This window comes from Anopheles ziemanni, chromosome 2 (genome assembly GCF_943734765.1).
Source record: "Anopheles ziemanni chromosome 2, idAnoZiCoDA_A2_x.2, whole genome shotgun sequence".
In the NCBI taxonomy this organism is placed as follows: Eukaryota; Metazoa; Arthropoda; class Insecta; order Diptera; family Culicidae; genus Anopheles; species Anopheles ziemanni.
Genome location: NC_080705.1, coordinates 54,681,209 through 54,706,220, shown reverse-complemented (window position 1 = coordinate 54,706,220; position 25,012 = coordinate 54,681,209). Strand labels below are relative to the sequence as shown.

At 40.9% G+C, this 25,012-nt stretch overlaps 2 protein-coding genes and 29 non-coding genes across 31 annotated transcripts; 30 read left to right on the top strand and 1 right to left on the bottom strand.

The window, feature by feature from the left end:
* Nucleotides 1-204: 204 nt before the first annotated feature.
* On the top strand, nt 205-323 carry LOC131283552 (5S ribosomal RNA). Its single transcript, XR_009189024.1, has one exon. It is a non-coding gene; the product is annotated as a 5S ribosomal RNA (ribosomal RNA).
* Nucleotides 324-535: 212 nt separating this feature from the next.
* On the top strand, nt 536-654 carry LOC131283540 (5S ribosomal RNA). Its single transcript, XR_009189013.1, has one exon. It is a non-coding gene; the product is annotated as a 5S ribosomal RNA (ribosomal RNA).
* Nucleotides 655-866: 212 nt separating this feature from the next.
* LOC131283529 (5S ribosomal RNA) lies at nt 867-985 on the top strand. Its single transcript, XR_009189002.1, has one exon. It is a non-coding gene; the product is annotated as a 5S ribosomal RNA (ribosomal RNA).
* Nucleotides 986-1,197: 212 nt separating this feature from the next.
* Nucleotides 1,198-1,316, top strand: LOC131283517 (5S ribosomal RNA). Its single transcript, XR_009188991.1, has one exon. It is a non-coding gene; the product is annotated as a 5S ribosomal RNA (ribosomal RNA).
* Nucleotides 1,317-1,528: 212 nt separating this feature from the next.
* Nucleotides 1,529-1,647, top strand: LOC131283505 (5S ribosomal RNA). The gene has a single exon (XR_009188980.1). It is a non-coding gene; the product is annotated as a 5S ribosomal RNA (ribosomal RNA).
* A 212-nt stretch (nt 1,648-1,859) lies between these two features.
* LOC131283492 (5S ribosomal RNA) lies at nt 1,860-1,978 on the top strand. The gene has a single exon (XR_009188968.1). It is a non-coding gene; the product is annotated as a 5S ribosomal RNA (ribosomal RNA).
* A 212-nt stretch (nt 1,979-2,190) lies between these two features.
* On the top strand, nt 2,191-2,309 carry LOC131283481 (5S ribosomal RNA). Its single transcript, XR_009188957.1, has one exon. It is a non-coding gene; the product is annotated as a 5S ribosomal RNA (ribosomal RNA).
* A 212-nt stretch (nt 2,310-2,521) lies between these two features.
* Nucleotides 2,522-2,640, top strand: LOC131283469 (5S ribosomal RNA). Its single transcript, XR_009188946.1, has one exon. It is a non-coding gene; the product is annotated as a 5S ribosomal RNA (ribosomal RNA).
* Nucleotides 2,641-2,852: 212 nt separating this feature from the next.
* LOC131283457 (5S ribosomal RNA) lies at nt 2,853-2,971 on the top strand. Its single transcript, XR_009188935.1, has one exon. It is a non-coding gene; the product is annotated as a 5S ribosomal RNA (ribosomal RNA).
* Nucleotides 2,972-3,183: 212 nt separating this feature from the next.
* On the top strand, nt 3,184-3,302 carry LOC131283446 (5S ribosomal RNA). Its single transcript, XR_009188924.1, has one exon. It is a non-coding gene; the product is annotated as a 5S ribosomal RNA (ribosomal RNA).
* A 212-nt stretch (nt 3,303-3,514) lies between these two features.
* On the top strand, nt 3,515-3,633 carry LOC131283434 (5S ribosomal RNA). Its single transcript, XR_009188913.1, has one exon. It is a non-coding gene; the product is annotated as a 5S ribosomal RNA (ribosomal RNA).
* Nucleotides 3,634-3,845: 212 nt separating this feature from the next.
* On the top strand, nt 3,846-3,964 carry LOC131283422 (5S ribosomal RNA). The gene has a single exon (XR_009188902.1). It is a non-coding gene; the product is annotated as a 5S ribosomal RNA (ribosomal RNA).
* Nucleotides 3,965-4,177: 213 nt separating this feature from the next.
* On the top strand, nt 4,178-4,296 carry LOC131283410 (5S ribosomal RNA). The gene has a single exon (XR_009188891.1). It is a non-coding gene; the product is annotated as a 5S ribosomal RNA (ribosomal RNA).
* Nucleotides 4,297-4,508: 212 nt separating this feature from the next.
* On the top strand, nt 4,509-4,627 carry LOC131283399 (5S ribosomal RNA). The gene has a single exon (XR_009188880.1). It is a non-coding gene; the product is annotated as a 5S ribosomal RNA (ribosomal RNA).
* Nucleotides 4,628-4,839: 212 nt separating this feature from the next.
* On the top strand, nt 4,840-4,958 carry LOC131283387 (5S ribosomal RNA). Its single transcript, XR_009188869.1, has one exon. It is a non-coding gene; the product is annotated as a 5S ribosomal RNA (ribosomal RNA).
* A 212-nt stretch (nt 4,959-5,170) lies between these two features.
* LOC131283374 (5S ribosomal RNA) lies at nt 5,171-5,289 on the top strand. The gene has a single exon (XR_009188857.1). It is a non-coding gene; the product is annotated as a 5S ribosomal RNA (ribosomal RNA).
* A 212-nt stretch (nt 5,290-5,501) lies between these two features.
* LOC131283362 (5S ribosomal RNA) lies at nt 5,502-5,620 on the top strand. The gene has a single exon (XR_009188846.1). It is a non-coding gene; the product is annotated as a 5S ribosomal RNA (ribosomal RNA).
* Nucleotides 5,621-5,832: 212 nt separating this feature from the next.
* Nucleotides 5,833-5,951, top strand: LOC131283351 (5S ribosomal RNA). Its single transcript, XR_009188835.1, has one exon. It is a non-coding gene; the product is annotated as a 5S ribosomal RNA (ribosomal RNA).
* Nucleotides 5,952-6,163: 212 nt separating this feature from the next.
* LOC131283339 (5S ribosomal RNA) lies at nt 6,164-6,282 on the top strand. Its single transcript, XR_009188824.1, has one exon. It is a non-coding gene; the product is annotated as a 5S ribosomal RNA (ribosomal RNA).
* Nucleotides 6,283-6,494: 212 nt separating this feature from the next.
* Nucleotides 6,495-6,613, top strand: LOC131283326 (5S ribosomal RNA). The gene has a single exon (XR_009188813.1). It is a non-coding gene; the product is annotated as a 5S ribosomal RNA (ribosomal RNA).
* Nucleotides 6,614-6,825: 212 nt separating this feature from the next.
* LOC131283314 (5S ribosomal RNA) lies at nt 6,826-6,944 on the top strand. Its single transcript, XR_009188802.1, has one exon. It is a non-coding gene; the product is annotated as a 5S ribosomal RNA (ribosomal RNA).
* Nucleotides 6,945-7,156: 212 nt separating this feature from the next.
* LOC131283303 (5S ribosomal RNA) lies at nt 7,157-7,275 on the top strand. Its single transcript, XR_009188791.1, has one exon. It is a non-coding gene; the product is annotated as a 5S ribosomal RNA (ribosomal RNA).
* Nucleotides 7,276-7,487: 212 nt separating this feature from the next.
* Nucleotides 7,488-7,606, top strand: LOC131283291 (5S ribosomal RNA). Its single transcript, XR_009188780.1, has one exon. It is a non-coding gene; the product is annotated as a 5S ribosomal RNA (ribosomal RNA).
* Nucleotides 7,607-7,818: 212 nt separating this feature from the next.
* On the top strand, nt 7,819-7,937 carry LOC131283279 (5S ribosomal RNA). Its single transcript, XR_009188769.1, has one exon. It is a non-coding gene; the product is annotated as a 5S ribosomal RNA (ribosomal RNA).
* Nucleotides 7,938-8,149: 212 nt separating this feature from the next.
* LOC131283229 (5S ribosomal RNA) lies at nt 8,150-8,268 on the top strand. The gene has a single exon (XR_009188721.1). It is a non-coding gene; the product is annotated as a 5S ribosomal RNA (ribosomal RNA).
* Nucleotides 8,269-8,480: 212 nt separating this feature from the next.
* Nucleotides 8,481-8,599, top strand: LOC131283737 (5S ribosomal RNA). Its single transcript, XR_009189196.1, has one exon. It is a non-coding gene; the product is annotated as a 5S ribosomal RNA (ribosomal RNA).
* Nucleotides 8,600-8,811: 212 nt separating this feature from the next.
* On the top strand, nt 8,812-8,930 carry LOC131283617 (5S ribosomal RNA). Its single transcript, XR_009189085.1, has one exon. It is a non-coding gene; the product is annotated as a 5S ribosomal RNA (ribosomal RNA).
* Nucleotides 8,931-9,142: 212 nt separating this feature from the next.
* Nucleotides 9,143-9,261, top strand: LOC131283499 (5S ribosomal RNA). The gene has a single exon (XR_009188974.1). It is a non-coding gene; the product is annotated as a 5S ribosomal RNA (ribosomal RNA).
* A 212-nt stretch (nt 9,262-9,473) lies between these two features.
* On the top strand, nt 9,474-9,592 carry LOC131283380 (5S ribosomal RNA). The gene has a single exon (XR_009188863.1). It is a non-coding gene; the product is annotated as a 5S ribosomal RNA (ribosomal RNA).
* A 7,458-nt stretch (nt 9,593-17,050) lies between these two features.
* LOC131291809 (F-box only protein 33) lies at nt 17,051-19,757 on the bottom strand. The gene is made up of 9 exons (XM_058320748.1): nt 19,691-19,757; nt 18,897-19,110; nt 18,648-18,803; nt 18,441-18,575; nt 18,255-18,366; nt 17,767-18,159; nt 17,593-17,670; nt 17,291-17,524; nt 17,051-17,225 (listed from the first exon to the last, which is right to left on the bottom strand). The coding sequence occupies exons 2-9, from the start codon at nt 19,028-19,030 to the stop codon at nt 17,085-17,087; spliced, it is 1,383 nt and encodes a 460-aa protein (XP_058176731.1). The 5' UTR covers nt 19,031-19,110; nt 19,691-19,757; the 3' UTR covers nt 17,051-17,084.
* Nucleotides 19,758-20,115: 358 nt separating this feature from the next.
* Nucleotides 20,116-20,938, top strand: LOC131280963 (NADH dehydrogenase [ubiquinone] 1 alpha subcomplex subunit 5). The gene is made up of 3 exons (XM_058310209.1): nt 20,116-20,217; nt 20,374-20,535; nt 20,610-20,938. Exons 1-3 carry the CDS (start codon nt 20,197-20,199, stop codon nt 20,796-20,798), a joined length of 372 nt encoding a protein of 123 aa, XP_058166192.1. The 5' UTR covers nt 20,116-20,196; the 3' UTR covers nt 20,799-20,938.
* The last annotated feature ends 4,074 nt before the right edge of the window (nt 20,939-25,012 follow it).

The window sequence follows — 25,012 nt, the reverse complement described above, 5'->3', positions numbered from 1 at the left end:
TTTTTTACACGCCGTTTGGTTGAATGCGTGTGTGTGGGAATAATATTGTTCCTCTCGTGGAAGGGAAACAAAAAGTAATTTCATTCGATGTGTCCTTTTCACCTTGTTGTTGGAAGAACTGAACATTGTGAGAATGTTCTATTTTTAGCTCCGTCCAGCCTCCTTCGACGGCGCTTATGTTGCGGACATAGCAGGAGCATACTTGTCAACGACCATACCATGTTGAAAACACCGGTTCTCGTCCGATCACCGAAGTTAAGCAACATCGGGCATGGTTAGTACTTAGGTGGGTGACCACTTGGGAACGCCATGTGTCGTTGGCATCCTCAAACTTTTTACACGCCGTTTGGTTGAATGCGTGTGTGTGGGAATAATATTCTTCCTCTCGTGGAAGGGAAACAAAAAGTAATTTCATTAAATGAGTGCTTTTCACCTTGTTGTTGGAAGAACTGAACATTGTGAGAATGTTCTATTTTTAGCTCCGTCCAGCCTCCTTCGACGGCGCTTATGTTGCGGACATAGCAGGAGCATACTTGTCAACGACCATACCATGTTGAAAACACCGGTTCTCGTCCGATCACCGAAGTTAAGCAACATCGGGCATGGTTAGTACTTAGGTGGGTGACCACTTGGGAACGCCATGTGTCGTTGGCATCCTCAAACTTTTTACACGCCGTTTGGTTGAATGCGTGTGTGTGGGAATAATATTGTTCCTCTCGTGGAAGGGAAACAAAAAGTAATTTCATTAAATGAGTCCTTTTCACCTTGTTGTTGGAAGAACTGAACATTGTGAGAATGTTCTATTTTTAGCTCCGTCCAGCCTCCTTCGACGGCGCTTATGTTGCGGACATAGCAGGAGCATACTTGTCAACGACCATACCATGTTGAAAACACCGGTTCTCGTCCGATCACCGAAGTTAAGCAACATCGGGCATGGTTAGTACTTAGGTGGGTGACCACTTGGGAACGCCATGTGTCGTTGGCATCCTCAAACTTTTTACACGCCGTTTGGTTGAATGCGTGTGTGTGGGAATAATATTGTTCCTCTCGTGGAAGGGAAACAAAAAGTAATTTCATTAAATGAGTCCTTTTCACCTTGTTGTTGGAAGAACTGAACATTGTGAGAATGTTCTATTTTTAGCTCCGTCCAGCCTCCTTCGACGGCGCTTATGTTGCGGACATAGCAGGAGCATACTTGTCAACGACCATACCATGTTGAAAACACCGGTTCTCGTCCGATCACCGAAGTTAAGCAACATCGGGCATGGTTAGTACTTAGGTGGGTGACCACTTGGGAACGCCATGTGTCGTTGGCATCCTCAAACTTTTTACACGCCGTTTGGTTGAATGCGTGTGTGTGGGAATAATATTCTTCCTCTCGTGGAAGGGAAACAAAAAGTAATTTCATTAAATGAGTGCTTTTCACCTTGTTGTTGGAAGAACTGAACATTGTGAGAATGTTCTATTTTTAGCTCCGTCCAGCCTCCTTCGACGGCGCTTATGTTGCGGACATAGCAGGAGCATACTTGTCAACGACCATACCATGTTGAAAACACCGGTTCTCGTCCGATCACCGAAGTTAAGCAACATCGGGCATGGTTAGTACTTAGGTGGGTGACCACTTGGGAACGCCATGTGTCGTTGGCATCCTCAAACTTTTTACACGCCGTTTGGTTGAATGCGTGTGTGTGGGAATAATATTGTTCCTCTCGTGGAAGGGAAACAAAAAGTAATTTCATTAAATGAGTCCTTTTCACCTTGTTGTTGGAAGAACTGAACATTGTGAGAATGTTCTATTTTTAGCTCCGTCCAGCCTCCTTCGACGGCGCTTATGTTGCGGACATAGCAGGAGCATACTTGTCAACGACCATACCATGTTGAAAACACCGGTTCTCGTCCGATCACCGAAGTTAAGCAACATCGGGCATGGTTAGTACTTAGGTGGGTGACCACTTGGGAACGCCATGTGTCGTTGGCATCCTCAAACTTTTTACACGCCGTTTGGTTGAATGCGTGTGTGTGGGAATGCTATTCTTCCTCTCGTGGAAGGGAAACAAAAAGAAATTTCATTCGATGAGTCCTTTTCACCTTGTTGTTGGAAGAACTGAACATTGTGAGAATGTTCTATTTTTAGCTCCTGGCAGCCTCCTTCGACGGCGTTTATGTTGCGAACATAGCAGGAGCATACTTGTCAACGACCATACCATGTTGAAAACACCGGTTCTCGTCCGATCACCGAAGTTAAGCAACATCGGGCATGGTTAGTACTTAGGTGGGTGACCACTTGGGAACGCCATGTGTCGTTGGCATCCTCAAACTTTTTACACGCCGTTTGGTTGAATGCGTGTGTGTGGGAATAATATTCTTCCTCTCGTGGAAGGGAAACAAAAAGAAATTTCATTAAATGAGTCCTTTTCACCTTGTTGTTGGAAGAACTGAACATTGTGAGAATGTTCTATTTTTAGCTCCGTCCAGCCTCCTTCGACGGCGCTTATGTTGCGGACATAGCAGGAGCATACTTGTCAACGACCATACCATGTTGAAAACACCGGTTCTCGTCCGATCACCGAAGTTAAGCAACATCGGGCATGGTTAGTACTTAGGTGGGTGACCACTTGGGAACGCCATGTGTCGTTGGCATCCTCAAACTTTTTACACGCCGTTTGGTTGTGTGCGTGTGTGTGGGAATAATATTCTTCCTCTCGTGGAAGGGAAACAAAAAGAAATTTCATTAAATGAGTCTTTTTCACCTTGTTGTTGGAAGAACTGAACATTGTGAGAATGTTCTATTTTTAGCTCCGTCCAGCCTCCTTCGACGGCGCTTATGTTGCGGACATAGCAGGAGCATACTTGTCAACGACCATACCATGTTGAAAACACCGGTTCTCGTCCGATCACCGAAGTTAAGCAACATCGGGCATGGTTAGTACTTAGGTGGGTGACCACTTGGGAACGCCATGTGTCGTTGGCATCCTCAAACTTTTTACACGCCGTTTGGTTGAATGCGTGTGTGTGGGAATAATATTGTTCCTCTCGTGGAAGGGAAACAAAAAGAAATTACATTCAATGAGTCCTTTTCACCTTGTTGTTGGAAGAACTGAACATTGTGAGAATGTTCTATTTTTAGCTCCGTCCAGCCTCCTTCGACGGCGCTTATGTTGCGGACATAGCAGGAGCATACTTGTCAACGACCATACCATGTTGAAAACACCGGTTCTCGTCCGATCACCGAAGTTAAGCAACATCGGGCATGGTTAGTACTTAGGTGGGTGACCACTTGGGAACGCCATGTGTCGTTGGCATCCTCAAACTTTTTACACGCCGTTTGGTTGTGTGCGTGTGTGTGGGAATAATATTCTTCCTCTCGTGGAAGGGAAACAAAAAGAAATTTCATTAAATGAGTCTTTTTCACCTTGTTGTTGGAAGAACTGAACATTGTGAGAATGTTCTATTTTTAGCTCCGTCCAGCCTCCTTCGACGGCGCTTATGTTGCGGACATAGCAGGAGCATACTTGTCAACGACCATACCATGTTGAAAACACCGGTTCTCGTCCGATCACCGAAGTTAAGCAACATCGGGCATGGTTAGTACTTAGGTGGGTGACCACTTGGGAACGCCATGTGTCGTTGGCATCCTCAAACTTTTTACACGCCGTTTGGTTGAATGCGTGTGTGTGGGAATAATATTGTTCCTCTCGTGGAAGGGAAACAAAAAGAAATTACATTCAATGAGTCCTTTTCACCTTGTTGTTGGAAGAACTGAACATTGTGAGAATGTTCTATTTTTAGCTCCGTCCAGCCTCCTTCGACGGCGCTTATGTTGCGGACATAGCAGGAGCATACTAGTCAACGACCATACCATGTTGAAAACACCGGTTCTCGTCCGATCACCGAAGTTAAGCAACATCGGGCATGGTTAGTACTTAGGTGGGTGACCACTTGGGAACGCCATGTGTCGTTGGCATCCTCAAACTTTTTACACCGCCGTTTGGTTGAATGCGTGTGTGTGGGAATGCTATTCTTCCTCTCGTGGAAGGGAAACAAAAAGAAATTTCATTCGATGAGTCCTTTTCACCTTGTTGTTGGAAGAACTGAACATTGTGAGAATGTTCTATTTTTAGCTCCGTCCAGCCTCCTTCGACGGCGTTTATGTTGCGAACATAGCAGGAGCATACTTGTCAACGACCATACCATGTTGAAAACACCGGTTCTCGTCCGATCACCGAAGTTAAGCAACATCGGGCATGGTTAGTACTTAGGTGGGTGACCACTTGGGAACGCCATGTGTCGTTGGCATCCTCAAACTTTTTACACGCCGTTTGGTTGTGTGCGTGTGTGTGGGAATAATATTCTTCCTCTCGTGGAAGGGAAACAAAAAGTAATTTCATTCGATGTGTCCTTTTCACCTTGTTGTTGGAAGAACTGAACATTGTGAGAATGTTCTATTTTTAGCTCCGTCCAGCCTCCTTCGACGGCGTTTATGTTGCGAACATAGCAGGAGCATACTTGTCAACGACCATACCATGTTGAAAACACCGGTTCTCGTCCGATCACCGAAGTTAAGCAACATCGGGCATGGTTAGTACTTAGGTGGGTGACCACTTGGGAACGCCATGTGTCGTTGGCATCCTCAAACTTTTTACACGCCGTTTGGTTGTGTGCGTGTGTGTGGGAATAATATTGTTCCTCTCGTGGAAGGGAAACAAAAAGTAATTTCATTCGATAAGTCCTTTTCACCTTGTTGTTGGAAGAACTGGCCATTGTGAGAATGTTCTATTTTTAGCTCCTGGTAGCCTCCTTCGACGGCGCTTATGTTGCGGACATAGCAGGAGCATACTTGTCAACGACCATACCATGTTGAAAACACCGGTTCTCGTCCGATCACCGAAGTTAAGCAACATCGGGCATGGTTAGTACTTAGGTGGGTGACCACTTGGGAACGCCATGTGTCGTTGGCATCCTTAAACTTTTTACACACCGTTTGGTTGTGTGCGTGTGTGTGGGAATAATATTGTTCCTCTCGTGGAAGGGAAACAAAAAGTAATTTCATTCGATGTGTCCTTTTCACCTTGTTGTTGGAAGAACTGAACATTGTGAGAATGTTCTATTTTTAGCTCCGTCCAGCCTCCTTCGACGGCGCTTATGTTGCGGACATAGCAGGAGCATACTTGTCAACGACCATACCATGTTGAAAACACCGGTTCTCGTCCGATCACCGAAGTTAAGCAACATCGGGCATGGTTAGTACTTAGGTGGGTGACCACTTGGGAACGCCATGTGTCGTTGGCATCCTCAAACTTTTTACACGCCGTTTGGTTGTGTGCGTGTGTGTGGGAATAATATTCTTCCTCTCGTGGAAGGGAAACAAAAAGTAATTTCATTCGATGTGTCCTTTTCACCTTGTTGTTGGAAGAACTGAACATTGTGAGAATGTTCTATTTTTAGCTCCGTCCAGCCTCCTTCGACGGCGCTTATGTTGCGGACATAGCAGGAGCATACTTGTCAACGACCATACCATGTTGAAAACACCGGTTCTCGTCCGATCACCGAAGTTAAGCAACATCGGGCATGGTTAGTACTTAGGTGGGTGACCACTTGGGAACGCCATGTGTCGTTGGCATCCTCAAACTTTTTACACGCCGTTTGGTTGTGTGCGTGTGTGTGGGAATAATATTCTTCCACTCGTGGAAGGGAAACAAAAAGTAATTTCATTCGATGTGTCCTTTTCACCTTGTTGTTGGAAGAACTGAACATTGTGAGAATGTTCTATTTTTAGCTCCGTCCAGCCTCCTTCGACGGCGTTTATGTTGCGAACATAGCAGGAGCATACTTGTCAACGACCATACCATGTTGAAAACACCGGTTCTCGTCCGATCACCGAAGTTAAGCAACATCGGGCATGGTTAGTACTTAGGTGGGTGACCACTTGGGAACGCCATGTGTCGTTGGCATCCTCAAACTTTTTACACGCCGTTTGGTTGTGTGCGTGTGTGTGGGAATAATATTCTTCCTCTCGTGGAAGGGAAACAAAAAGTAATTTCATTCGATGTGTCCTTTTCACCTTGTTGTTGGAAGAACTGAACATTGTGAGAATGTTCTATTTTTAGCTCCGTCCAGCCTCCTTCGACGGCGTTTATGTTGCGAACATAGCAGGAGCATACTTGTCAACGACCATACCATGTTGAAAACACCGGTTCTCGTCCGATCACCGAAGTTAAGCAACATCGGGCATGGTTAGTACTTAGGTGGGTGACCACTTGGGAACGCCATGTGTCGTTGGCATCCTCAAACTTTTTACACGCCGTTTGGTTGTGTGCGTGTGTGTGGGAATAATATTCTTCCTCTCGTGGAAGGGAAACAAAAAGTAATTTCATTCGATGTGTCCTTTTCACCTTGTTGTTGGAAGAACTGAACATTGTGAGAATGTTCTATTTTTAGCTCCGTCCAGCCTCCTTCGACGGCGCTTATGTTGCGGACATAGCAGGAGCATACTTGTCAACGACCATACCATGTTGAAAACACCGGTTCTCGTCCGATCACCGAAGTTAAGCAACATCGGGCATGGTTAGTACTTAGGTGGGTGACCACTTGGGAACGCCATGTGTCGTTGGCATCCTCAAACTTTTTACACGCCGTTTGGTTGTGTGCGTGTGTGTGGGAATAATATTCTTCCTCTCGTGGAAGGGAAACAAAAAGTAATTTCATTCGATGTGTCCTTTTCACCTTGTTGTTGGAAGAACTGAACATTGTGAGAATGTTCTATTTTTAGCTCCGTCCAGCCTCCTTCGACGGCGTTTATGTTGCGAACATAGCAGGAGCATACTTGTCAACGACCATACCATGTTGAAAACACCGGTTCTCGTCCGATCACCGAAGTTAAGCAACATCGGGCATGGTTAGTACTTAGGTGGGTGACCACTTGGGAACGCCATGTGTCGTTGGCATCCTCAAACTTTTTACACGCCGTTTGGTTGTGTGCGTGTGTGTGGGAATAATATTCTTCCTCTCGTGGAAGGGAAACAAAAAGTAATTTCATTCGATGTGTCCTTTTCACCTTGTTGTTGGAAGAACTGAACATTGTGAGAATGTTCTATTTTTAGCTCCGTCCAGCCTCCTTCGACGGCGTTTATGTTGCGAACATAGCAGGAGCATACTTGTCAACGACCATACCATGTTGAAAACACCGGTTCTCGTCCGATCACCGAAGTTAAGCAACATCGGGCATGGTTAGTACTTAGGTGGGTGACCACTTGGGAACGCCATGTGTCGTTGGCATCCTCAAACTTTTTACACGCCGTTTGGTTGTGTGCGTGTGTGTGGGAATAATATTGTTCCTCTCGTGGAAGGGAAACAAAAAGTAATTTCATTCGATAAGTCCTTTTCACCTTGTTGTTGGAAGAACTGGCCATTGTGAGAATGTTCTATTTTTAGCTCCTGGTAGCCTCCTTCGACGGCGCTTATGTTGCGGACATAGCAGGAGCATACTTGTCAACGACCATACCATGTTGAAAACACCGGTTCTCGTCCGATCACCGAAGTTAAGCAACATCGGGCATGGTTAGTACTTAGGTGGGTGACCACTTGGGAACGCCATGTGTCGTTGGCATCCTCAAACTTTTTACACGCCGTTTGGTTGTGTGCGTGTGTGTGGGAATAATATTCTTCCTCTCGTGGAAGGGAAACAAAAAGTAATTTCATTCGATGTGTCCTTTTCACCTTGTTGTTGGAAGAACTGAACATTGTGAGAATGTTCTATTTTTAGCTCCGTCCAGCCTCCTTCGACGGCGCTTATGTTGCGGACATAGCAGGAGCATACTTGTCAACGACCATACCATGTTGAAAACACCGGTTCTCGTCCGATCACCGAAGTTAAGCAACATCGGGCATGGTTAGTACTTAGGTGGGTGACCACTTGGGAACGCCATGTGTCGTTGGCATCCTCAAACTTTTTACACGCCGTTTGGTTGAATGCGTGTGTGTGGGAATGCTATTCTTCCTCTCGTGGAAGGGAAACAAAAAGAAATTTCATTCGATGAGTCCTTTTCACCTTGTTGTTGGAAGAACTGAACATTGTGAGAATGTTCTATTTTTAGCTCCGTCCAGCCTCCTTCGACGGCGTTTATGTTGCGAACATAGCAGGAGCATACTTGTCAACGACCATACCATGTTGAAAACACCGGTTCTCGTCCGATCACCGAAGTTAAGCAACATCGGGCATGGTTAGTACTTAGGTGGGTGACCACTTGGGAACGCCATGTGTCGTTGGCATCCTCAAACTTTTTACACGCCGTTTGGTTGAATGCGTGTGTGTGGGAATGCTATTCTTCCTCTCGTGGAAGGGAAACAAAAAGAAATTTCATTCGATGAGTCCTTTTCACCTTGTTGTTGGAAGAACTGAACATTGTGAGAATGTTCTATTTTTAGCTCCGTCCAGCCTCCTTCGACGGCGTTTATGTTGCGAACATAGCAGGAGCATACTTGTCAACGACCATACCATGTTGAAAACACCGGTTCTCGTCCGATCACCGAAGTTAAGCAACATCGGGCATGGTTAGTACTTAGGTGGGTGACCACTTGGGAACGCCATGTGTCGTTGGCATCCTCAAACTTTTTACACACCGTTTGGTTGAATGCGTGTGTGTGGGAATAATATTCTTCCTCTCGTGGAAGGGAAACAAAAAGTAATTTCAATCGATGAGTCCTTTTCACCTTGTTGTTGGAAGAACTGGCCATTGTGAGAATGTTCTATTTTTAGCTCCTGGTAGCCTGCTTCGACGGCGCTGATGTTGCGGACATAGCAGGAGCATACTTGTCAACGACCATACCATGTTGAAAACACCGGTTCTCGTCCGATCACCGAAGTTAAGCAACATCGGGCATGGTTAGTACTTAGGTGGGTGACCACTTGGGAACGCCATGTGTCGTTGGCATCCTCAAACTTTTTACACGCCGTTTGGTTGTGTGCGTGTGTGTGGGAATAATATTCTTCCTCTCGTGGAAGGGAAACAAAAAGAAATTACATTCAATGAGTGCTTCTTGCCTTGTTGTTGGAAGAACTGAACATTGTGAGAATGTTCTATTTTTAGCTCCGTCCAGCCTCCTTCGATGGCGCTTATGTTGCGGACATAGCAGGAGCATACTTGTCAACGACCATACCATGTTGAAAACACCGGTTCTCGTCCGATCACCGAAGTTAAGCAACATCGGGCATGGTTAGTACTTAGGTGGGTGACCACTTGGGAACGCCATGTGTCGTTGGCATCCTCAAACTTTTTACACGCCGTTTGGTTGAATGCGTGTGTGTGGGAATGCTATTCTTCCTCTCGTGGAAGGGAAACAAAAAGAAATTTCATTCGATGAGTCCTTTTCACCTTGTTGTTGGAAGAACTGAACATTGTGAGAATGTTCTATTTTTAGCTCCTGGCAGCCTCCTTCGACGGCGTTTATGTTGCGAACATAGCAGGAGCATACTTGTCAACGACCATACCATGTTGAAAACACCGGTTCTCGTCCGATCACCGAAGTTAAGCAACATCGGGCATGGTTAGTACTTAGGTGGGTGACCACTTGGGAACGCCATGTGTCGTTGGCATCCTCAAACTTTTTACACACCGTTTGGTTGTGTGCGTGTGTGTGGGAATAATATTTCCTCTCGTGGAAGGGAAACAAAAACTAATTTCAATCGATAAGTCCTTTTTGCCTTGTTGTTGGAAGAACTGAACATTGTGAGAATGTTCTATTTGTAGCTACGACAATGTTCTATTTTTAGCTACGATTCTCAAACTATTTTTTTTTCTCCGGCATTCGAATGGGAAATTAAGGTTTCGGATTTTGTTAAGACTATGCATTTTTCATTAGTTGCAACTATAATTTGTACAATACGGCATCGCCCGTTATACGGTTAAAAAAAAATTATAGTTTGTTTTGTGACAATTTATTGAATTTCAATGATCAAATTTCATGCTGGAATAATTTTGACATACAATTTTGTTCTATCAAAATTGTTGCTAGGAAGGTATTCATGAATATGCGCATAATTTTCATTGTCACACGTGTGGCCGTTTACCATGAGAAAAACTTATTAATTCTACAGATAACAGATTGCCCTTTAGGTTCAATGTTATTGATAGAATAATATTGCATAAGTAGACACCCATTGTCTTCATCCCATGCCATTCAAGTTATTTATTTTACTTGTCGAATTTAAATTTAAAATGACGGTTTTTGGGACGACGTACAGCCTGACACCAGTGATTCAACCATTTTTCGCTTACAGTTTACTTTTGTTCCTCTTGGAGGGTGTTTATTTTGACCAGTTTTGCCTCACTTAATCATGGTTTTCCATCAAAAGGTTTCTGCACTTCACAGTAGTCTTACTACATAAAATCTACAGGTCAATCACGAGCAATAAATTTTTGATTTTGGTAGAACGTGTTTCAAACGTCCATACTATTTTTTACCCTTCATTATTTAATTTTCGCAAAGTGGTTTTTTTTTATCAAATATTACTCAAGTCGCTAAATAGCCGAGTCAATCCACTGATATTATTGAAACATTCTAGCCAAAGACGCTGTGTCAATTGCCTGGTATGTTGGACATATTACTATTTTCCAGCCCAGATTGGTTTCAAGACCAAAGTCGAAGAAAGATTAGTTTTGATGCATGGCAGGGCAGAAACTGGCATATTTAGGCTCCCTTTTTTAAATAATTACATGCGATAAGAATAATCATTGTGATTGTTCAACGTCTAGGTCCAAATAATGTTCGCTGACTTTTGAGGGTGTACACGAATAAAATGCAGTCCCTGAAGATAAATCTACACTTGCATCACCTTTGCTCAAAGTTGTGTAAATATACATTAATGTTCATTAATTTGAATCTTTGCTTGGTAATTTAATGTAAACGCATTGTAAACGCATAACGAAGTACCGAAATTGAATGACCATAATCGGAATCTGTTTTTGATTCATTTCGATATCAATGACATTTTTTTAACATAGGACAAGAGCCAAAAAAAAACACAAGACATTTGCATTTAATTCGTAAGTTTTGTTCCTTTTTTAGTAATGAATTATTGTTTGCCTGTAATTATTACGAAAAGTTTAGTTTTGAAGTTAAAGCAAGGTGAAGTGTGTTGGACCCAGTTGACACCTCTAGATTTCGTTATCAGCGCTTACTACTTAGGATCTGCCAAATTAACGAGATACTCCCTTGTCATGTCTACTTTATCCATGGTTCAACTGTACATTGAAATGTTCTATATCTATTATCAGTGGCATGCTTCACTTACAGAAAATACGAGACAGAATTGTCATGGTAGTCTATCCCAAAGACCGCTTGAACTACAGCTTTGTTTTTCAATTACTTCGGCTCATTTTTTACAATTTTGTCACCTGGCGTGGAGAATCGGCGTGGATTCTTTTTGTGATCTGTTATCTATTTAATTTATTATTTCTTTCAACTGAAGCTTATTTCGATAGTGTAGGGTAATTTTACTTTTTATTGAACAAAAACGTTCCCGATTGCAGTTTTACCGATTGAGTCGACGATTGCTGATTTTAATGGTTGTTTTGCTGCATCTTAATGTTTTGCTATCATCTTTTTTTTATTTAATTTCTTCCCGTTTACGGAAGACCTTTCCTATCTCCCGTTTGCGCCACTCGTTTGTTGTTTTATTGTTTTGCTTTTGTTTGTCCCTTTTTTATCTCATATCACAGAAAGGTGTTGTTTTGAATCGACATTGATCAGTCGACCGTTGCATTTTTGATGTTGTCGTTCTGTTTGATCTCATTTTCTTCTTTGAATTACCATATATTTTTATGTTTGCCCGTTTCTACCATTTGCTTTTCTAAGATTGAGCATTTCATGAGTGGTTTTTGGTCGCAAGGCATTTGTATCTTCTTAATTCAATGGAATGGCCATTTAGTCTAGCTGTTGGATTGTTGATGCATGTTTTTAGGTGGCATTTTCCATTCATTCTCTCAGTAATTCTTTCACAACCGCCAAACAAATCTTGCTGTATAAATACCGATTTTTCAGCTGTGATTTGTGTCACTATGTGGCTGTTAAATTTCGTCACCTTCAACGATGTTGCTCTTTTCTACGTGCTACATGAGTGTTTTATTCGCGTTTGAAGTAAACATCTAAAACAATCAACATTAAGCATTTAATCTTTTCAATATTTCAAAAGTACTTTTCTCTCCGTGTGAGCTTTTAGTTTATATATGTGCATCTGTTCTTATCTGCTGGAATTCAATTCCGGAATCTTCAGAAAATAAAATAGTTGAGAAATCGGCAAAACTGTCATTTTCATAATATGTTTTAAATCATAATGTATAAATGTGTGGTCGTTTGGATTTTGACTAAATGTTTGTGGGATGATTGGTAAAAATATTATTGTGTCACATTGTTCTTGCTCAAATGACGAGTCTGTGTCGACGACTGGTAGTTTAAGGTTTTGTTCTTCGTTTGTGGCACATGGTAACATACTACCTAAAAAGCAACTCTTCTCGTCTTTTCATGTTTTCCCTTCGTTGCTTTAGTACTTATTGGCGTCAATCTTTAGTTGGTGTTTCATTGTTTTAGCCTATTTTATATACCATTCCCCTTTATACAAACTTCCACCAAACGTCTCGCTTTTGCGTTGGTTGCTTATTTTACCATTGCAAAACGACATCAAGTATGTACTTTTGCCATTTTTTGGATAAGAATGCGTGAAAATAGTCAGGTGCGGATAAAATTAGCACTTCAAAAATAGGCATTTATGATCCAAAACTATCGCTCGGTGTAATAGCAAAATAAGAACAACTAAACTCGCATTTGATTGATTGATAATATTCTGTGCACTACTTGAGCAGGTGCTTCAGGGTGCATCAAATTGCCTGAAGAAATTTTGGTGTACCTTCCAGCATTAGTTACTAACAGCCAAAAGTAGGTTAAGATACTTTTGTTTTGTTGTTAATGCAATCAATAACAATTTTATAATACTACAAATGAAATGCCGAAACTTAACTGCCACAACTTTATGTGAAACTGATCCTATAAAGTATTCTCAGGTGGTACTTTGAATACCGTCCTTGACCTATTTGATCTCCTCAATCTGTCAGATCCATTCCACCCGATAAGAAAATAAAAGTTATCTACGAAACATAACACATTCGGCTCTATGGTATTCATGTGTTGGGCATATTTTCACTCTTACTACAATTGATGCACGTTTTTGCAAGATGGTCACATTAGGTAGTGCACACTCTGAGGTCTGACAAATTCCACGCATCTCATTCGTTTCATAGATAAAATTGGCTGATTAGAATTGAGTAGCATTCCAGCGCTTTTGTAGCGCTCATTGATCAGAATATTGATGTTCTACTTTTTTCGTCATTATAACTGTTCGCTTCATTATTTCAACTATTCGCTTCATGTCGTTCACTTCATTGCATCAAATCTCTTTCGCATGCTCTCTACATTGTATTATTTCAACCTTCATGGCTTCTTGATATTGCATTGGATAAAATAACATTCCCGATCTGTCTGTTTTTGTTGGAATTATTGTGTTTCAAACTTTTCTTGTTGATTTCGATTTCGTTCCACAGTTTGATAGTATCACAGTAGTAGGTTTATTTTGTTTATGTTAAGGAATTGTTTGTTGCGTAGCATTTTGTTTTATCATTTTCTACACGATTGGTACGAATGTATGGATTCGTTAAGCTTTCATCGTAATAAATCACGCCGTCCTATGACAACTATTCGAAGATTCGTCTGCTATTCGATTGTTATGGCTGGTTTATAAGTGGCACGCAAGTTATTCAGATCATGCGGAACAACAGCGCCTTTAGCTAACTATTAGGTTGTTGAACAGCTACACCGTCCCTGTTTCCGATACGGTTCCATGATTATTTCTCTCGTTCGCTTGACTCTTTTAATAAATTGTTACTTCACTAGTTGCATTTGTTTTAGCTTTTGTAATAGGCACGCAATGTTGTAGATTTGTTCCCTTCATGAAATATACTTCCAGTTTTTCCCTCGCAGTCATTATGTTCACTTTTTGAGTAACAACGATTGTATGTAATTTTTATTTTCTTATTTCTGTTATTTTCTGCCATGCCATCACGTTGTTCTTTCGCATTCCTTGTGCGTTTGACATAAAACTGTCTAGCGAATGGGTATTTCGTTCTTAGTAATTTTTCGCTTTTATAATATTAATTATTGGGTTTTCAGTTGTTAAAAAGGGACGGCTATGGTGTTGCTGATCTTGTGCTAGATTTGTTTTCCTCGACATTTGCCGTGCTGTTGCTTCCATGAACATACCTTGCTAGTCAACGATGCTCTTTGCGTTCCTAGTTCGTTGTGCAAATTTTCCGCTCGTTTCTTTCTATAATGTGGGACGGTGTAAAAATAACTTTTTCACGGCAACGGTTCCTATTTCCTGAGGTGTCCAATCTGTAGCGTGATGACTAGAGTCCGTCGTGTTTCACCTCGCGAATCGAAAGAAATTGTTTTTTCGAGGCACACCTTATCAACGGAAACCTAACGTTCTGATATTATTTTTTCCGTATTTGGACAATACAACGTCAATCAAACGCTTATTTGTTTGCTGACACCTTTATGCGATGTTCTCTAATTCTCTTACTTGAAAGTCTTAAATGAATCGTGAATGTTCGTGATGAGAATTTACTAAAGAAAAAACTCTGATAACAAAATAGTATGAATGTTCACTATTCCAACAGAACTTAAATACTGCTTAACATGGTTTTCCTGAATAAACAAATATGCTTTCCTTGAATTTATTAACAAAAAGTAGTAAATAGCATCACAGATTGGTTGCGTGTTGTGTTCGTTACGTTTCTTTTGGGAATTTATCTTTCCTATAAGCCATCTCATATGGAGTGAATAATATGCCTTTTAGCATGAAGCGGTACACGTATCTCAGGTATTAATGACCCTTATTTTCGGGAGGAAGTGGCTCCCCAAATACGTTATGCTCTTTAATACTTTGCACATTGCTGTTCGATATGCACACAGGATCATGATCTTTGTGTTTTCCCCTTATTCCTCTCCATTTACCAAACGACACATGATGTTTATTTTTCCTGAATTGTTCATAACTCGATTAATTGTTTTTGTAAGAAATGAACAAATGTTTCATGTGTTTATACTTCTGGGGTTTTTGAATATTAGATGTTTGCTTATGTGATAAAAAAATATATAACAATTCCAAGAGAGAAAGAATGTTTAAATGATAATAGCAGTGGCGTCTCGTCCACCTGAGTAACCTGTGCACTGCACAGTCATGAATTTTTAAAATGAACCACAAAATTAATTGTTTAATTATGGTATTGTAATTTCCATCTGCAACAGTTGCGTTCAAAATCTACTTAACGCTTTACAATGCTGCGCTGGGGACTTCTGCTGGTGCACCGCTGCTACAGACGTGCATCTTTAATCAAATGAGAACAGTTTTCCTAACCACATTCTCATGTGGTTCATTCGGTCTTCACATTCGGTGAAGAAGCGTTAGTTTTCTTATTAGCAAGAATAAAAACCCAGTTGGAAAGTCAAAAAGTTTTGTTTATGGGCGGGCACTTCAGCGAGTGCACCAGCAAATCGTATATGTACACATTAGTTCTCTCGTGAATGTGTCGAATGCGTCCATGTGAAATTGTCGATGTATAGGTGCCTTTCCTGTGCACATTACATTGTACCCAGGCCGGACCCGAAGGGAGTCTAACTTGCCAAATAAGAAGTTGATTCTCAGGCATTGACTAACCGCGGATATATTTATCGAGTAGATATTGACGTTCGTGAAGTAAATTCGGAAGAAAATAAAACTTTGGAATAAAATCGAAGAAACAAACACGCAAATATGGCCAACAATTTTAAACTAATTAAAAAATGTCTAAGCAGGCACGCTGGACTGGGCAATACTGCTGGTGCACACAGTTTCATTAGAAAGATTTTTCATGCAATTGTTCTATTTAGCGTGAAATTACCAGTCAATTTATACATCAACATTGAGCAGGACATGGTAGATGAGCTATTAAACTAGTTTTTCATGTAGATCCATTTAGTAGCAATTAAAGATTGCAGAACTAAATAGACCATTCACGGTTCCTCAAACTATTCTTTCACTTAACATCCTGACCAAATTCGTCTTGGTGTGTCGTGTCGTTCTGGTTCTAATAAACCACGTTATATGGTTTACGTAAGAAGGTATTACTTTTTTTGAAGGTGCACAACCATCTCATTTTCTCACGAGACGCCACTGGATAATAGATAATTTTGTACAACATAAAACGAAATTAAACAGTGGTTTCTTTTAGAAAAATCCTCTTTAACTTCAACAAACTGTCACTGTTTCAGTTGCAGGTGACGAATAAATAAAAAGCGACGATTTCCGTTCTGGTGGTAGGTGATTCTAAAGCTCTCATTACTCACTATATGTTGGTGAGTACTTTTTGATGTGTTATCTCGATATTTGATTTGCTTGAGCAAACGGAGATAAGCTGTGTTTCACTATTTTGTCTCAATTTCACAATCATCACAGATATTTTTGTCAGACCATCCTCATGCCTTTCGGGTGTTCATGCTCGTGGAGAAATTCCTTTCATTGCCTTCAAAACGAGTCTCTCCTCGGGTCGGTGGTTAAGTTGGCGCACAGTTAACGGGGAGCATAAACATGCGTTATTTGTGTAATCTCTTCTTTCACTCTATCATACCCCTTGGCCGACTTGTGCCAGTGACTTGTTGGGATCACATACAAGCTTAAACCGATTATTATGTGCACACATATTGCCGGAAATATCGGTATGTATGTATAGATATAGAACCTATTTACTATAATTTTTCCATCTAGTTTTAAAGACCAAGCGAATAAGCATCTCAATAGTTTTTGAGGAAAACAATAAATAAAATATAAAAAATAACATAAAAACATGCTCGGGAACTCCAGCCCCTGAGGTCGCCGAGAGGCACACAGGGCGTACATGCGCGTACAAGGCTGGTGTTTCAGTGTAACCCGATGTAGCCGTGTCCTATAAACGTGTCCCCTATTAACTTTCACTTTCGCTCCCCTTCCGGTTTTGCATCTATTGCATGATATCTTTGCGAATATAATTTAATATATATCTATCACGCAGCTCTTCCGCTACAGGATAAAATCCGAGCACTGCCGGGAGCGTTTTTGCATCCAACGGGGACCACCTCTTACCAAGCTGAGCACTGATTTCCTGGAAAAATGATATAATTTATTATTTTACTTACATTCCAAAGTGATAAACATGGTGGCCCATACCTCGATGAAGGGGGCCATCATTACAGACGGAATCGACAGATCGATACGCGACACTTCCAGACATTTAAGCTCCCGGCCGCGTAAGCGAGACACGCCCACAAGGTTGTGCGAATCGAGTACGTAACCGTGGATAATGATTTCTTGCAGTTTTTTGCAGCGCCAAGCCATCATCACCAGCGGGTCCTGTTCTGTGCGCAGCACCAGTTCCATTATGTTACGATATTCTTCGATACGCTACGGTATGCAACAAGGTGTGTCAATATTTGCATGTAAATTCGGGACCTTGCTGCTTGATTTCATACCATTGAATCGATCCAGACCATACTTCGAAGTGTGTCCTTGTAGTGGCGGGATAGATATTCTAGCGCATCGCAGTTGATCTGAAAGATGGCATATAAATTATGTGTGCAGAATGATCAAAAACGATCGATTTAAAACAGGCATATTAAATAATTTTGAAGCATTAATCCACGTACTCTTTCACAGAACAAAACCTTCAGATGCGTCAGCGGCATCGACGGACGTAAGATGTGGGTGTGCAGTATATCGACCGCTTCGTAAGCGCACACCAGCGTCAGGTGCAGTTCTGTGGATGGATTTTTAGATCGAAAACTTGCCCACGCTTCCTCGGACAGCCCACAGTGATCCTCGTCGATGCCGTGTACGTGCACAATCAGCTGGCGCAACGGAAGCAGCTGCAACGTTTGCAGCATGTCGTCGCACATGACATCATAGTCGAGGGTCAACACACGCAACATGGTACACTTTTCGAACAAACTCGGTTCGATCAACCCGAGCGGATAGTGTCCTGGATCCTGCTTCACTGTGGCAAAGCATAGTCGTTCCAAATGTTGTGGTTTGGCGGTGCACTGGAAAGACGAGCACAGCAAATAACCGACAGAGTAGTGTTACAATGAAATTAAATGAAGTATTGATGGAACTACATCAACTACAACTCACTTACCGTCAGAAATTCCGACGCGTGTACTGCTAGACTTTCCGAACATCCCAAATCCAGCACCCGAAGGGGTGGATTCGTTCTAGTTAGCAAAGCTTTTACGGGTTGAACGAATAGCCTTTAGATAAACAGAATACAATTTCAGCAAACTTTTACGATTTCTAAATGCACGCGGTCCGGAGCAACACTTACTTAAGAATGTAATTCCATTCTTCCTCAGAATAGGCAGTTGCCCTCAGCTGCCTTCTCATGGAGATGCCCGGCGTCACCCACGTTGCATTCTTCGGGTAGATCGTTAAACTAAGAAGGCGTGAGCTTTTACTTAGCCTGAAAAGAAATTGCAGAGCACCACACGTAGAACGGCTAGCTTCGATCAAAATATGCAACTCCAACTCATACTTGAAAAGAATTTCTGCAGTCAGCTCGACATCGTAAAGGTTGCTCGAATCGAAAGTAATCTTCACTTCACTCACGATATGGACCAGCTTTTGCAAATAGAAGCTAACCTTCTTGTTGTGCTCTCTAGCAACATCAAACTGGATACGCTTGAAGAATCTAAACAAAAATCAAAAAATAAATAGCATCAGTATGGACTGTGGGTTACACAAGATATTAGTTGCTCCATGTTCTGCAATTGCCAATGCATACCTGGGTTGAAAGAGCACGGAACGCCAATGCCAACAAACTCTCGAAGCATTCAATCGGTCCCGATGGTTCAAATGTTGAAAAACATTTGTTAACACAAGGGTTGGCAGCTGGCCCCAGTTTGGCTTACTACTCATCACGGCAGCACCAGCAGAAACTTTCTCCTCGCCGCCCAGATCCAACGACGTCGACCAAGGCGACGGTTTCCGTCAGTTTCCTTTGGCCACGATCGGGAGGAGAAAATATTGCAAAATTTTTATGCGTGGCTCCGCTATTTTCCGGGTCGTTTATCGCTAGTTTTATCTTTGCCTCCTACGCCACGAATCCCCTAATCACCTCCGCACGTAATAATGCGACGCAATTCTCCTGATGCACTCGTTTGACTTTTGCCTTGGTTTCCTGTTGGCTTTGTGTGCAAGTGAACTGCCTGAGCCAGCAAGGGTGTTCGGGGGAAAATCGAATGGCTGGTTGTTATTGACAGAATAAACACGGTAACACTTTCTACAATTTCATCACTTGCGTCGGGCAGCATTGGAAAAAGCAGTGACTTTTGATTTCCCCGTCAGCCCTCAAATACTTTTTTCTCCGCGAGCATAGATACAACTTTTCTATTCGATGGGCTGTTTGTTGCGTTTGTTTTTCACAGCTGTTGTTTTCGTAATATCAGTAAATCCAAAGCACCCCTACTCTAGCGGAAGTAACTTAGATTTTTTCACTTCACGAACACTCTCCACCCCACTCGACAAACAAAGTGCTTTTTTATAACTTTTCACAGCGCCCTCGCAAGATGTACCAACCAGAATGATATGAAGAAAATTGTCGTTTATTTTCGATGTGCCTCTGTCATTGTTTTTGCAATTTTCCTTTTCTCTTCTGTTTTGCCTCAAGGTATATATAGCAATGAGAGCTCAGCGAAAATAAAGCAAGATTTCTAAAGGTAAATGTTCAAGCCATTCAATGTTTTTCGATTTGTTTACTTTATTCGAATAAGAAAAAAGCCAAGCAACGTTGCCGGAGAAATGACTTAAATTTGTGAGAACGGAAGTCATGTTACAATATGATACTTTTTCCTTTTCGCAAAGAAATCATATGACTGTACCTGGTCTCCTAGATAGACATTATTTCTAATTTGCGGATCAAGGTTGTTAGAGCATACTGCAATAAATTTGCTGTCATAACTTCAGAATTCACAAAAATATTCACTTGCTGGTTCGTATGCTGTTTTGGTAGTTTAGAAAAAAGTTCTTTTTATACCATAAAGTTTCCATTTTTCTTACAGAAACGACATCTATCAAGAAGCACCATGGCTGGCATTATCAAGCAGGTACAGTAAGGAATGCAATTGCAAAATGGCTCACGGCAAACAATCCGGTCCAACAAATCCACTGGTTATGTCATACCGAGTCGCATCGATTTGTGCTAGTTTGTTTTGAGACAACAATACGGTTCGAATAACTCAAATAATCTTTTTATCTTGCAGGCAACTGGCTTGACTGGAATGCATGTGGCTAAAAATCCCCACCACACGCTGACTGCCCTTTACAACAAGATTCTTCGAGCCGTCGGCAAGATGCCGCAGGATGCCGCATATCGACGATACACCGAGCAAATTGTGTCTGAGCGTGCTAAGATTGTTTCCACGGTAAATGTTAGCCTATCGATAGTTCAACGAAAACTTTCCGTTTAATCAATATTATTGCGTATGTTTTTCCCTAGACGCCGAATGTGCGGGAAATTGAGCAAAAGATAAACTGCGGCCAGGTAGAGGAGCTGATCGTCCAGGCAGAGAACGAACTGACGCTGGCTCGTAAAATGCTCGGTTGGAAACCATGGGAGCCGTTGGTCAAGCAAGCGCCAGCTAGTCAGTGGGCCTGGCCACCAGCGAATCTGCCGGAGTTGAAGTGAAACGATCGCCGGACGCTGTGTGGCAATCTTTCCTTCCGCTCATAACACTCGTAGGCAATGAAATGTACAAGGCTCGTATGTAAATAAAATGTCGCACATCAACGATGCGCATTTAAGGAACACCACGGACGACTCGTTGTTCCTTTATCGTGGAAAAATTACGTTCAGACGACGTCGTTTGAGTAGCTAGTTGTTTATTTCGTTTAACCCAAAGGTATGCTTGATTCGCGACTATCGTGTGAAAACTACCTTCAACTTAAGCCTGTAGTCATGTCCTTCGCACGGAGATGGGTGCCGCCCAGCCGGGAAAAAGATAATTCAATAGTTATGAGAAAAGGATAATAACCCACTAATGCGCGGTTTACCATCTCCAGCCATGCCACCAAAGTGCTGCGTATAGGTTGCCGAGCCGTCTAGCTTCGTGTTACCGCTCGTGCTCTTCCACAAACTGGCAATTGCTTCCGCGTTCACATCCGTCCCGTAGCCATCCTCATGTGTTGCACCGAGGTTCAGTGAAAATTGTCTCTTAATACGATGACGCTCCTGTATGCACAACAAAGATCATGTAGAACCGTTCCATATGCAAAGGGGATCGCTAAGATTATATGCACATACCCATATGTTTTGCTTCCAAAGTTGACCATCCTGCAACGGTTTCGCGCACAGGAATGGCACACAAATCACGAAAACACCGTACAGAAGCCACACCAACTTCATTTCGTACAAAATTGATTTGTCAAGCTTCCCACAAGAAATAATATGTTTGCTTCGTCGACACAGCGCACTTTTTTTTTACTAATGAATTGCGTACAAATCCGAGAACAGTTGTTTTACAATTCCTCACTGATAACGACGGATCACTTGGAGGCTGCGTTGTAATGAAAACAGAGCTCCTGCAGCACAACCGCGAATTACGATTGGTGAACTTATCAGTTATAGAATGACTACATCATAAAGCATGTGTGTCAGATGAATTGAAATTGTTGCACTGAATTGAACAGCTTATCATGTCCATGAAAAATTAATTTATAAAAACTGGCCTATTAAACAATATTGTCCACGATTGAGTTAATAAATTCTGGTGCTCAACAATTAATAGAACGGTTTCTTTTCTTAGAAAGGGTACAAAAGTCTCATCCAACATATTGATTTTCTTTCCGTTGGAAAATCAACCCTTTTTAAACACTTTTCCTTTGTATTTACAGTTCACACGAGCAGAAAACAAATTCTTTGCTGAAAATCAATTTCTTTTCTTTAAAAGAAATGAAATCGCATTTATTGTTTTCGATATTTTTCATTATTTTATATCATTATCGCACAGTATTGATAATATAATAATAGCGATGGAAGTAATAGGTTCGTGTAGGTTTGTTCCTTCGACATGTACTTGCGCAGTGTTCCGTGCACAGGTTGTTTTTACCCTTAAAACGTATATATTTCATTAAAAAAAAAATGAGTTAGGGACCCTCGAAATCGTAGCAATTAATTGCATTGAGCATTGAGCAATGGTAGAAAAGTTGTTGTAACCAAAGAGCCCCCATATAAGCACTAATTTTCCTTTGTTCCTGTTTGCGATCAATTTTCCATGTTTCCATGTAAAGATACCAATTGATAAAAAAAGAAAGATGAATTGCTACTTTATTGTTTAGAAGACGATAAATTTATATTGGAAACTACTGCCATTTTTCGCAAATTTATTTGATGGGGCTTCTTTACAAACGATTCTTCATACGTTTCCCATCGTATATTATTGGGTACTGCTGCGTTCATATTCAGAAAGGGTAAACTAATTTCCACGATGTTTTCTTCTTTTTCGTGCACTTCCTTGTTTTTGCCTAGCATTTCTTCCATTAATATGGTTCCATGATTCTATGTCCGTTGGCCAGAAGTATATATCGGGTCGATAAAACAATTAAGATTTATAATAATACAACCACGCAGCAGAACGAAAGGACATAGGGGTGTCCCTCTATCTATAGTGCGAACACAGCATCACCACACATCAACTATTTTCACGAACAACTTCAGTTTAGCCTAGACTTAAAAAATATTACTTAGAATTTCTTTGTGTTGTTCGTGACTCTACCGCACGTTTCCTTTCTTTCCTAAACCTTAACCGTTCCTAGTGTTTTTTAGACTCACGCTTTTACAAATTAATCTTTATCCTTCTTTTGTTAATCGCCTAAAATATGTCTTATTTGTTTTATTATATTTTTCCGCTCGCTTAAATTACACGTTGTCGTGCGTTTCATCGTTTTCACATTCAATTCTGGTTGAAACTCACTTGTAAAAATGAAAAAGAAAAACAATTTCTTTGCAAATCAATTATAACTTTGCTGCAATACCCCTTCGATCCTGTTGTAAAAGTTTTCCTGTTCGGCTCTGGTGAGCCTGGTTTGTTTAACGTTCAGTAAATTTATTCTAAATCTTATAGCCTAAATGTGTGTTGGGGCCCACAAATTTGTATTCGTTTCCGGTGGAAAGAGTTTGTCAATGCAGAAAATTGAAAAGTTTTGGAAAAAGTCGCACGAATGTACAGAACGAATTACGGAACGTTGGAGAGAAAAACAAAACAGAAAAAAACCTCAAATAAAAACGAAACAATTGTATTCTATATACAGAAACACCGTTGCGGTTCATCATCTTTTTGTTTACTTTTGATTCTTTTCTCGGACGCCCAATTAAATCTGCTTAAAGACAACCTCTTCTTTAACAAGAAGCAGATTATACTAGATTTTTTAAACACTTGCTAGAAGTTGCGCTTTTTGCTGATGGTTAGTTTTAAGCGCCGTTTTTTATGCAACTACTACTCGGCAGAAGATAATAGTGCGGCTAACCTTTGTTCTGCAATTATCGCCATTTATCACTTGTTCGGTAGAGTAGAGTATGCAGTGAAAAAATACGCTACATTTGCCCATCATGGCAAGAAAATTGTTGTTCCGTTTTGAATATGACCATTAAAGAGTTTGGTTGTGCACAGGTGGCCGGTATGCATAAATTAGTAGGAAAGCAGAAACAATATCAAAATAATCAAAAAAACAGTTTCACTCATTAATGTTGCAATTTTTACATGGCAAACAAATTAGCATTTCAATTGATTTTTCTTAATATCTTCTTTTTTATTTTGTCAAGAATCAATTCGTTATTCATTTTAATAGGTCCTAGCCAAAAACAGGGAACCGGAATCACCTGTGTCGTACACTCCGTACAGGAAATGTGAAGTGAATTGTGAATATTGTTTAATGGTATGTTTATAGTATTTTTTAAGTCTGTTTGATTTCTATGTAGTACGTGTGCATTATGCTTGCATTGAATAAATAAATTACACGCTCGCAGCATGAAGTAGCTTCACTGATGATAACGGAATCAAATCGACTCCTTTTCAACTTCATCCAGGTCAATCCACATTTTAGTCAAAAAAAAGCAACAAAACAACTGTAAATTATTTGTTGTTTCTGAAACTGTAGACGTAAATGTACATAAAAAAGAACAATATTCCATTACACATTCCGTCTGTCGAGAGTCTGACAGCACAAGTTAGAAGAAAAGGTCCATTTCGTGGCCATTTATATTATTTTGTATATAATCAAAATAGTCGCACAATGGCAATACGATAAACTATTCCATACTTCACGTTTGTTTTGCAGTTTGGCAAATTACCAATAACGTGTTCATTAGTAAAAACAAAACAAAGAAAAACATTCTTGGGTTCAGTTTAAGAAATTATCCCAGTTTCGTCCGTTCAACAAAAATGTTGTAAATTAAAAAAAACTGGTTTAAAAGCTCTCTGTGATCAAGATGTGTGTTTGTGTGGCTAGCTTGTTTAGGGCGCATGCTTTAATAATTCTATGTTCAGTTATAGCTAGCTAGGCTATGAAATTTCATTGCATGGGGTACCTTTTTACTCTTAACTTTCTTCTAATAGCGAATTGTTTGCATATGAAAAAAACGAAAAATTCTATTCATGGTTACTAGCAAAGTCAGTTACGCTTGAAGTGTTAGTATGAGCAGGTCGGTTGCTTATCATTATCCAATAAAACCACCAAGCTCATTCAAACGAGCAAACCTAGTTTGAGCATCTCGTGAAATGTGCTGCATGGCAGGAAACGAAATGTCCGCCAATTTCCGGCATCGTTAAATTTCAATAAACTTAAAACAAAAAAACGTTCCCTTAATCGCATCCAAAATCAGTGACACCATACGTGATAAAACAT

What these genes read in the sequence shown, in the direction of transcription:
- LOC131280963 (XM_058310209.1), top strand. Translation starts at nt 20,197, where the DNA reads ATGGCTGGCATTATCAAGCAG. An exon ending in TGGCTGGCATTATCAAGCAG is followed by an intron (nt 20,218 to 20,373) that starts GTACAGTAAGGA and finishes TTTATCTTGCAG; the next exon opens with GCAACTGGCTTGACTGGAAT. An exon ending in GTGCTAAGATTGTTTCCACG is followed by an intron (nt 20,536 to 20,609) that starts GTAAATGTTAGC and finishes GTTTTTCCCTAG; the next exon opens with ACGCCGAATGTGCGGGAAAT.
- LOC131291809 (XM_058320748.1), bottom strand. Translation starts at nt 19,030, where the DNA reads ATGAGTAGTAAGCCAAACTGGGGCCAGCTGCCAACCCTTGTGTTAACA. An exon ending in GAATGGAATTACATTCTTAA is followed by an intron (nt 18,367 to 18,440) that starts GTAAGTGTTGCT and finishes GTTTATCTAAAG; the next exon opens with GCTATTCGTTCAACCCGTAA. An exon ending in TGGTCTGGATCGATTCAATG is followed by an intron (nt 17,525 to 17,592) that starts GTATGAAATCAA and finishes TGCATACCGTAG; the next exon opens with CGTATCGAAGAATATCGTAA.